The 11,065-nt window shown below is 36.7% G+C and overlaps 1 protein-coding gene across 1 annotated transcript; it reads right to left on the bottom strand.

The window, feature by feature from the left end:
• Nucleotides 1-543: 543 nt before the first annotated feature.
• Nucleotides 544-3,318, bottom strand: LOC5578945. Its single transcript, XM_001664074.2, has 5 exons — nucleotides 3,187-3,318; nucleotides 3,016-3,125; nucleotides 1,599-2,951; nucleotides 901-1,120; nucleotides 544-831 (listed from the first exon to the last, which is right to left on the bottom strand). The coding sequence occupies exons 1-5, from the start codon at nucleotides 3,230-3,232 to the stop codon at nucleotides 653-655; spliced, it is 1,908 nt and encodes a 635-aa protein (XP_001664124.2). The 5' UTR covers nucleotides 3,233-3,318; the 3' UTR covers nucleotides 544-652.
• Between the last annotated feature and the right edge of the window lie 7,747 nt (nucleotides 3,319-11,065).

The following is an 11,065-nucleotide window of genomic DNA, read 5'->3' as shown; positions in this document are numbered from 1 at the left end:
CTCACTGACAGCTATGCTGCCTATGTTGCGCTCAGGGTGAGTGGATGTGCGGTTGTCGTGCCTCTTCATGGAACGTACGTTGACCTACCGTGGGGTGGTACGGAGCTGTGCCAACAGTATTGTAAAAAAAACAATACAAAAACATTTTAATGTATTGTTTTAAACCATTCACTGAATTGTTCTTGAGGTTTTTACAATACAATATACGGGTGGTTAAGTATCGTAACAATTCAAATATAACGTTTCTTCCATACATATTTTTTGATAAAACAATAAGATGTATTGTAGCTATATGGCTAAAAAAACTGAGGAAAAGGATTGCAAAACCGTACATTTAACTGTTTGTTTACGGTAATAGAGCAATACAATTAACTGTATTTGTATTGTTTTGCATTGTAAAACATTTTCTGTGTACAGTATATTGAATAGGCAGATGGTATTAATTTTATTGTTTTACAATAAGAATACCATTCAATTAAATGTTCTATTTTGTACTGTGATTTTTTATAATTAATAAAGAGAGCAACCGTCAACAAGATTTTTGATTCATTACTTTTATTTTGTCTGATATGTCAGAAACAGTTTAAAATTCGTTGTGTCAAGGAACCACTCGCGCAATCGCACCATGGGTTGGAAGCGTTCTTCAATTGCGTTAGGCATCCTGATTCATATCGCGATTGAGTCTGCGTGCATCCGCATACTTGGTTGCCTTGTTCAGATTCGCGATCTTCTCTCCAATAGCTTTATTGACTATTGTTGGATGAGCCACAGCATTGATAAGTGACAAGTTACTCACACCAACTCGAGCAGCCACGCGCTGTTGAACCTTTTCTGTAATTTTTAAATAAAACATTTTTTACATGCTGAAAATTTTTAGTTGTATCGAAAAAAGGTGCTTACCGTGAATAAATGACAATTTTTTTGGAGATATTCCGGTTTTTGGTTGTGCGTTTTTGAAACGATGAGTCGCTGTTCCTGTAACAGACATTTCTTTCAATGTTTGAGCGCCGTAGAAAAATAACGCCAAATTTTGTCCGAAGTTCATATCTGATTTGGACGCTTTGTTGACTTGATCGATTTGACTGATGGTCATATCGATTTCTGGGTCTGTTGTGAAGGTCTGTAAAACAAACAAAATGTAAACTGATAAAAAAATGAAAACACAGTAAAGAAAAAGCGTTGAAAGATATTAAAAACATTTTAGCAGAGACAAGCAGATGTAACACTTGAGTTACCTTCATCGTGCAGTGAAATAATGCTTAATTTTAATATATGGTGGTTGACTTACGACTAACTTGTGGCGCTTGGATCGCTTTTACTTGAGTTTGACGTTTGCGCACTAGCGCCACCTGGTTCGCAGTTCGCCAAATACAGTATTTTTAGGATTAGGCGTAAATGTTCACGCGATTAAGTTTTAAATTGATAAATGTTCTAGCTGTTACGTCTGTTTATCTGTGATTTTAGGCAATGCATAGACAAACGAAAAAAATAACTAGAAAAATAATCGATTTAAAACAGTCGTGCCCAATTTGCTGAAGGACAAAAAAACGAGTGTTGCGTCTGTTTGTCTTTGGTCAGTTATTGATTATTTCACTTACCAATTGTGCGTTGGGATCCATTTTTGCCTTTTTGGCTTCCACGTTAGCATAAACTACCAAATCCTTCATTTCGGCAAGTTTTTGGATATTCTTCTCATATTTCTCTTTCAGCTGCTTCATAGCTTTACATTTCGCATTAAATTTGTGCAACAGCTGATAATATTTACTGCGATATCCGTCATCTGTTGTGTCATCTTCCGGAGCCACTGTGTCATTTTTCCGGAAGATTTCAACGGCGTGTTGAACATTTTCGGCCGTTATTCCGGATGCAGGAGCGATGGATGGATAAGCAGCATTTCTGGCGACTGAGTCGATGTTGACGCGTAGAGTTGCTCGTTGTGGACCCCACTCTTCCAAGCTTCCGTCCTTGGAAGGATCCGGTGGAGTTGGTGGTAATATCCCCGAGTTTACTCCTGTGGTAATATTCCCCGAGCTTCTTGTATCTACCAACTTTCGGAGAGGAGCCTTCCGGGTGGATGGACCACTTTCAGTGATTGTTCCGGATGCAGCAGCGTTTCGGTATGATGGATGAGCTGCATTTTTGGCGAGTGAATCGACGTGGACACGAAGAGCTGTGCGTCGCGGACCCCATTCCTCAAGGCTTTCTTCCTCGGAAATATCTGGTGAAGTAGCTGCAATTGCTGAAACAGTTCGTTCCTTTGGAAATACTTCCGGCAGCTTATCGACGTTGCCTTGGCGAGGAAGCAAAGTTGTTTTTCCCTTTCCTGCTGTCTCTACCAGCTTTCGGGGCGATAAGATCGAATTTGTAACAATATGACTTACTGCTGATCTTGCTGCAGGAGCTTTCCAGATGGATGCACAGTTTTCAGCGGATGAATTGAGATCAGCATCGATAGCGCACTTGATAGCGATTCCTCGCCCTGATGGCTCCCACTCCTCCAAGCTTCCGTTCTCTGAATCGTATGAAATATTATCGAATTCGAGAAAGGCTCGTTTTTGCGATAATTCTTGCAATTCGTCATAGATGTCAGCGGTTGTCAACTCTATGCCATGATTTTCGCGACGAAACGAAGCTTTTTTTGCTGCGACCTTAGTGGCACGAAATGTTGATTGAGGCTGACTACTCTCAATAACATCGTGGTCGTCTAGCTCTTGAGGTTGTGCAATAGGATTACCCTTGTGGTCATAGAGCACTATGTTGGAATGTGTGCCTTTTGCTCGTTTGCATGAACCGGTTTGCTGCTTGGCCGGACTTTCCTCGTAGCTTAGCTTTAGAGGATCATCAAGTGTACGATCAAGTCCTTCCGAACACCGTGAGGTATTCGCTGCCACGAAATTGAGACCCGCACTCGTAAAACTATCACCGTGAACTTGCGTCATAGCTACATTCAGCTGTAAATAATATTTTTTCTGTTTATAATTTTTATTTGAATTATTTGGAAAAATGTTTACTCACAGCGTCTTTCAAAAAATGTTGATTGCAAATTTTAGCTCGTGCGCGAGCGCCATCTTTTTCACGGCTGGCTGAATTTTTTACTCTCTTCGTTAATGGGTGTTCTGGTGCAGCTGGAAATTCATTTAATCCATTGATTATTAAGTTATCGTAAAAAAAGCAATATTTACCCACCGTTTTTTAGTTTTTTCGTAGAAAAGCTTTTTCTTTTCGGTGGCATGTTGTAGAAATCTGGAAAACGCGTTGCTGTCCAAACTGCGATACAAAAATGGCTGAGAATGGTTTGCCTTCGGCGAGTAAGCAGGAAATCTAGACCAACATTTGAAAACACCTCATGTCGAAAATGTAACCAAAAATCGATTATTTCACAATATGAGAAATTTTGTCAAAAGCTGTCCGGTAAACTCGTAAGCACAGACAAACAGACGTAACACTTAGAACAAATCTTAATCAAAATCATAGTCACGAATACATGTACGCCCAATGCTATAATCGGTGTGTTTGGCCGACGGGCCAACAGATGGCGGTAGTGTCGTCAAACACGAACAAAAACGATACGAGCGCTGCGGGTGGCGGATCGGCCACCTACCATATTTTTGAATCGACCGTTAAAAAAGTGGTCGATGGACAACGATGAGAGTGTGACGTCTGTTTGTCTGTGTCGTAAGGCTCAATTTGCGGAAAAAAAATGAATTAACCACTTCACTTAGTATGAATAGACCATTTCCGTGAAAAAATTTTATTGGTTCATATGCTTTCTTTCATTATTTTGAACAAACTCTCCAAAGGAACCCATGTGTTCTGAAGCTCCTAACTATTGAAAAACAACGAAAAACTTGCGGCACGCCATTTGACCCCACAGTCTCCCACAATTTATTTTAGAATGATGCCCATCAGACCCTTCTCTCTTCCCACCACGGTTGGTGAATTTTGTATCAGCTGGCTGTCATTGATTTATTTGTTATTGTTTTGTTTTCATCGAATCTGATACACGTCGGAGAAGTGCATCTAAACAGGATCCCGTGATATCAGGAGGATTACGATTACGAACAAGGAAAAATTGTATCACACAGGAATCGTTTCAAGATCATTCCATCCCGCATATGAGGAACTGTACGGCACATCTTTGCACCGCCGTCAGCCGATGGAGGAGCCGTCAGCGACGGAGCAGTTCGATTTGCAGGCAGAGTCGAATGCGGAAGAAGCTCCGAAACCAATCGATGGCAGTAGAATCGGACCAAGAAGTCGAAGCTCTGGCGTATGGTTCCCCTGACACACCAGTAAGAGAGCTAGCGACTGAATAACACTGGAATGCCATCGAAGAACAGGTGGTAGAACAAGCTTCTTCCGCCCCAGCTGCATAATCCAAACAACAAACTGCTCAGGTAGGGTGCAGAGCTAGTTGGGTACTTCCATGATTTACTTTGGCATGGAGGGTTTTTCTCGGCTGAATACTCTGAAACTTTGCCATGAGAAACACTTCAATGTGACGAAGAATAGGATCCGGCTACCTATCTGCTCGCACAATCAGGTCTTTTATTAGACGTTGTTACCTTCTTTACGCCCACCACCATTTCAGCTGTCGTAAAAACGATCCAGGTCAAATTCTATAGGTAATAATTTCATATGTCTTAGCCACAAACGAAAAACAAATTCATAAGCCTTAGCCACAAACGAAAAAAAATGGAAAACAGCTGAGAAATTGTGGTGGTAGGAAAGTGGGTAATAGCGTCGTAGGAGCCCTAACTGTAATCATTTTTCAAATACTTTGTGTGGTGGACGAGCCCGTTAAGCAAATCAATAACGAGGCACTGGAGAAGGGTCAGAATTACGTACAAAAATAATTATTAATTTTTCGTTCATTTTTTCTTGCAAAATCAGATAGGGGTACCGGGGGCAGTATGGACACCCGGGGCAGAATGGACACCCCCTGTATCTTTGCACAAGCGAATACTTTTACACTTTAAATGCAAACAATATTTCAGTTGCCTGTCGGAGGAGTAAATTATCCACAAAAAATTCAGAAAAAATGTTCAAAACATTGATTTTAAATAGAAAAATTGAGCATGTTTTTATTTGGTTCGAAAATTATAACATTCACATCTCACCAAATAAGGTTTCAGAGGCAAATGACTGCAAGTTGACCGATAATGTAGCTCTTGATTGAATCTTCAATTATTTATGCTATATTTAAAAATATAGTAGATTTTTTGCTGGTACTTTAAGACATTGAAAAACTTATATAAAAATTTCTTATACTGTTGGGGCAATATGGACACTGGGTGACATAGTAAAGCTGACACTTCAAAGAGAAAGGGTCAGGGTCCGAATTACGTACAAAAATAATTATTAATTTTTCGTTCATATTTTCTTGCAAAATCAGATACCTGGTATTACCGTCAAACGTGGTGACTAACAACATATGGTATCACAAGGAAAATTGTATAAATCGGTCCTACAATGCGTGTGACACCCAATTAAAATAGTGACCACAAGTAAAGCTGTTCTTGTAGGTAATTTTAAAGATAATCATAACTCTTGACCCAGATAGCCGTAGCGGTAAACGCGCAGCTATTCAGCAAGACCAAGCTGAGGGTCGTGGGTTCGAATCCCACCGGTCGAGGATCTTTTCGGGTTGGAAATTTTCTCGACTTCCCAGGGCATAAAGTATCTTCGTGCCTGCCACACGATATACAGATGCAAAAATGGTCGATGGCATAGTAAGCTCTCAGACTGAGAGTCTCAGTTAATAACTGTGGAAGTGCTCATAAGAACACTAAGCTGAGAAGCAGGCTCTGTCCCAGTGAGGACGTAACGCCAGAAAGAAGAAGAAGAAGAACTCTTGAAACATATAGGGTGTCCCCAGAAAGTATGGGCATGACTTTACCATACTGCCATTTAGAGACTAGTGAAAATCTGATTTTCACACATTATGTTATTGCCAATCAGTTTTGCATAAATAGCGTTATATTTGAGTGACATTGGTTGTACGAAATTTGTGCTAGGTCATAAAGTACGTACAATTTGAAAAAAATGAATCATTGCCGATACCAAAGATGATCAGACCATCACTTATTTGATTGTAAATTATAAACTCAAGTGTTTCATTGATACCTCTTATAAAGGTATATTCATTTATAAGGTATTCATTGATACCTCTTATAAACAGGAACAGTTATAAACCCTTCATGATTAAATGCTCAATTTGGTATAATATTCATTGGAGTAAATTTAACTTTTTTCCCTCAACATTTCTTAGAATTAGCCGGAGTAACTCGACGATATTCAGATTTCCCTGATAATTATATAACTTTGAATATTATTTCTTTATTAGGAAGAACAATTTCTTTATTTGCTGTTATTTTCTTCTTATTCATCATTTAAGAAAGTATAACTACTCAACGAACACCTTCTTTCGCTATACAGTTATCTTCATCTATTGAATGATATCCATATCACACACTTCCTCATGCAGAACATACTTATTCAAAATTACCATTACTTTCTTCTAATTTCTAATATGGCAGATTAGTGCAATGAATTCAAGCTATATATACAAAGATTATTATCTTTTATTAGAAAATGGCAACATGAGCAAATTTAGGTCTTCACATTTAATAGAACAATTGATTTTTTCCATGAATTATTAATGATTTATTGATTTTAATAATTATTACTGTAATAATTGGTTATATTATTATTCATATTATTTTTTAATAAATTAACAATAATAATAAATAAATTTACAAATCGATATTTATTACATGGACAAACAATTGAAATCATTTGAACAATTTTACCCGCTATTATTTTAATATTTTACGACTATTATATTTGATAGATGAAATTAACTACCCACTAAAGGTTTAAAGGTTATTGGACATCAATGCTACTAAAGTTATGAATACTCATTATTTTTTAAATTTTAAGTTTGATTCTTATATAATTCCTACAAATGAATTAGATTGAAATGGATTCCGTTCATTAGATGTTGATAACCGAATCATTTTACCCGTAAATAATCAAATTCTTATTTTAGTTACAGCTACACTGTCCATAACTGCAAAACAGTCACATTCGACATTTCTGGCAAATTGGAGTTAATACCATGGAGAGTCATCAAATGATAAATACTTTCGATCAACTTACCGAAATCTGTGAAATTGTACTAAAAAATTCGGAAAAAATACCAAGTTGTTTTGTTACATTGGCAATTGTAACCGCATAACTGTCACATTGAGATTATACATGAGTCTCATAATGTAGTAGCAACGAAATTTCTATCAGAATTATTTTCTGACTATTCACCCAATATGCGATATGAGTTGTACAAAATTTCAGCCTCAAATAAGCTCTTTTGAATTCTTAATGATTTTTTGAAACTTTAGCTTCCTCCCATACTGCAGCGAAATGCAAACTTAGTATCCCATTTACTCAATGCCTACTTTTGTCGAATGGTACAAATATGCAGTTATGGGCAGTACAGATGTCATTCATTCTTGAACTGTACCTTCTCTAGGAGTTAAAATTGATGCTACTCTAGGGCGATTAACTATTTTTTAATGAACCAACCTGGGTTATTTTTTGCATATTATTATTATAAGAATTATTGTTTATCATAATTTAGGGTTTTTTTTTACATTTGGCGATTTTGCCACACTGTGCTCAAGAATTCTTTATATAAGAATCGATGAGAATGAAATTTGGTGAAATTAATTTATATTTATTAATTACCAATCATACTCGCAATTGAGTTTAAAAATCTTGTTTCTATTTCAACCTTTTTGTAAAAATATATGAGTTTTATTTAATCATGTGGAGGGCCAACATTTGAACATGATTGGTTTGCTATGCATGTTGTATTTTTTTCTGGTTTTAAAACGCCTTCCTCGATGACTCAATAGAGTGATGTCTCTCACGGCTTCCATTGAAAAAAAAATCTTATAGAAAGCATATGTTCAAAATTAAAAATGTTGTGTAATCAACTTTTGTTAGTTGTTAGTTTCATCTCAAATTCTTTTAAGGATCTCATTTATTTTTTAATTGATTGCTATTTGGTTCGATTTAATTGAAATGTTTTTTTTTGTTTCATATGATGGTCCATAAATAATACTATACTCATATTCAAACAATTGGTTTTATTTTCTGCACAAATTTAAATTACATATTGGAATTTCATACTTCTTTATAATGTTAATATACCTTAAATAAGAACATTAAATCGAACGAACATTGATCAGATTTTTTATATTTCATAAATACCATGCCCGTTCAATTTAAGCAAAAACCCAAAAAAAAATAATGATGCTTAATCGAGCCATAATCGAACATTTAACACTTCTATAATTGTTGAAATGACCACTAATTGATTTTACCTATTTTGAACATTGTAAACCTCAAAAAGGCCCACAGAAGCATTGAGATTAAAAGAATTGTTGAATGACTCATAATCAACATTTTTGTATATGCATTTCCGTGATAGCAAAACAAAATAACAGTTGTATTGAGTAATGAAATACGAATTAAAATAATAATATGTCTGTAGATTCATTTACAAAAAACGGTAGAATAAAAAATGTGTTGTCAAAATTGAACCGTGGCAAAAACGAACCGTGCCAATATCGAACGGGCTCTGTATGCCATTTTCAAATGAATTGCAAGTTTCACAGTTGCTGGCATACAAAAATTATGACTAGATGAAATGTTTCATTTGTGGAAGTCGGGAACATTTTGAAAAATAAAAATGTTATGTTCCTTCATACTACTGTTTTATAATTTCATTAATAGAAAATTGAGAAACACTAATAAAATCCATAAGAGTCGCAATTACTTGGGAGTGGTTAAACAAATGAAAGTTATCTGGTAATATTAAAAAATGAAAGTTATTGTTCACACATAACCCAAAATTAAAAATTAAATGTGGTTTAATTACCTGCATTGTAAATCAAATAATAAAATTTAAAAAACAACAAATTCTTGAAAAATATTTTATCAGTATTTATTATCCAAAGGTCCTCCTTTTTCAAAGTCGTAAGGCAAAATGTCCTCCTTTTCGAAATATTCGTTGGGTAAGCCTACCCAGAGTAATTTTCTAGGTAGGTAAATTTTGGTTTTTGATTTTTCTAATATTCGTTTTTGAACTTCCCTTTTTTATATATTTTTTAAAGCCGAGTCTAGTACACGACACTGAAGACGGCCTTACAGTTGAGGTCAAAATACGCGTATCTGTCAAAGGATACAAACTCTAGAGGAAATGAATGGTATACAGGTCGGACTCAATTATCCGGAGACTCGATTATCCGGGACTCGATTATCCGGAATTTTAGACTCAATTATCCGGAATTTGTTTTTTGATGTTCTTGTTTTTCAATTTTTATAAATCTGAGATAATTTGGTATTGCAATATACAATATGAATGGTTTTGCAGTTTTGAACGTATTTAAGAAAAGGGGGGTTTGAAAAAGTGGTTTTTGTGTATGCTGGTAAATTTTTTTTTCTTGTGCTGCTGTTCCTAGAAATAATTTCTGGCTACACCACCGCATCATATAAATAAAACAACAAAACAAGATAATATTTAAGATCTTTTATCGAAGATTTCAATTTTTTTCAAACAATAACAAAATTGTGCAAAATTTCCGAATAGTCTTTGCTTCATAACTTTTTTTACAAGCGTCGGATTGCTTTGCGGTCTTCGATAATGTTGTGCATCGTAAAAATATCTATCAAGGGAAGAATTTTTATAGAAAACAATGGGCAACCTCTGGTGATTTTTCTTTGCAAAAGTAAGTTTTCCCAAAGTAAAGCCCATACAAACTTTGAAGGGCTGACGCTAAAATATTCACCGATCGAGCTGAAATTTTGCACAGTTTTTATGGGACCTAAATGCAATCCAAAGAATGGACTGGAGCGAGAATCTAAAATTTTCATATAACCGTGTCCCAGGCTAATGAACATGAAAAGCATCACATGAAAAGGCCTATTTGAAGTTTTTTTTTCCGAGAGTTATTATACAAGGAACGATAATTATAGCCTCTATGGCCAACAAATGCTTTTATTTTATTTGTTCACGAAGTAAACATGTTTTTCTTTCAAAATTGTATCATTTGTAAATAGTATTGATTATTCTGAACCAACCACTATTTAATTTAAGATCAACTAACGGAAATTTACGGTGATAATGCGGTATGATAACTATGCCTTGTCTTCCCCTGCTATTATTTTGTCCGTTTGTGAATGGGGGAGCAGGCACGACGCAGTGAACTTATGAGTGTTTTTTTTTTGCTTTCTGAGGGAGGGCGGGTTTAGATCCCTTATAGGTCCTTGTCCCAGTCAAGTAGTGCGGTGGCTTGCGATTCCTGCAAACCCTCCTCGTTCTGTTGCTGCCAGTCCTTGCCCATATTGACCTCTAGCGGTATGGTTACAAACTCCAGATTCGGACCAACGACAACTTGCAAGCCAGCCACATGGAAGGCTTCTCGAATTAGTACTTAGACTTGGCCGAGCTATCGTTGTACTTAAATCTCTTCTTCCAGTGGAATACGATGACCTTAACTTTCACTTTGCGATATATTTTTGCACACCCGCGGGTACCCTCACCAAATCTCTGTGCCAGGCGGGGGCTTTCTTCTATGTTTCTCGGGAAGCCACGTCGACGTCGGCGTTGCATTTCCCCTGAAACAGGTATCCGTCTCGCTGCCCACCCACGCATGCTGGCCGGCCATTGCCAATACCTAGCAGTTCATGTAGAACACTAGTGGATGCACCTCAACACCGAGCCAAATGTACTTCTCAAAATCACCGGTTATGTGCCGTATGTAGTCTTTCCGGTACCACCATCGCCGACCAGGACGCACTTAACGTTGGCATCTCGGGAATTGTTTCTGTGGGTTGGTTGTTGCCTCAAATTAAGATGCTATGAATTCCTGCAGCTGTCGCCTCAATGACATCAAATGCCTGAAAGCGGAAGTAAATCCTCCGAACAACTGCTCCGTCATGTCGAAAAACTACGATTCATAACTTTACTAACGATGGGAAGCCTCATCTCATAATCCAC

This window comes from Aedes aegypti, chromosome 1 (assembly GCF_002204515.2).
Source record: "Aedes aegypti strain LVP_AGWG chromosome 1, AaegL5.0 Primary Assembly, whole genome shotgun sequence".
In the NCBI taxonomy this organism is placed as follows: domain Eukaryota; kingdom Metazoa; phylum Arthropoda; class Insecta; order Diptera; family Culicidae; genus Aedes; species Aedes aegypti.
The sequence above is the reverse complement of the archived record's forward strand: the minus strand, read 5'-3'. Positions and strand labels throughout refer to the sequence as shown.

Excerpts from the sequence above, each read along its gene's own strand:
- LOC5578945 (XM_001664074.2), bottom strand. The coding sequence starts at position 3,232 with ATGCCACCGAAAAGAAAAAGCTTTTCTACGAAAAAACTAAAAAACG. Across the intron at positions 3,126-3,186 it reads TACGAAAAAACTAAAAAACG|CTGCACCAGAACACCCATTA; the intron begins GTGGGTAAATAT and ends ATGAATTTCCAG. Across the intron at positions 1,121-1,598 it reads TGGATCCCAACGCACAATTG|ACCTTCACAACAGACCCAGA; the intron begins GTAAGTGAAATA and ends TTTGTTTTACAG.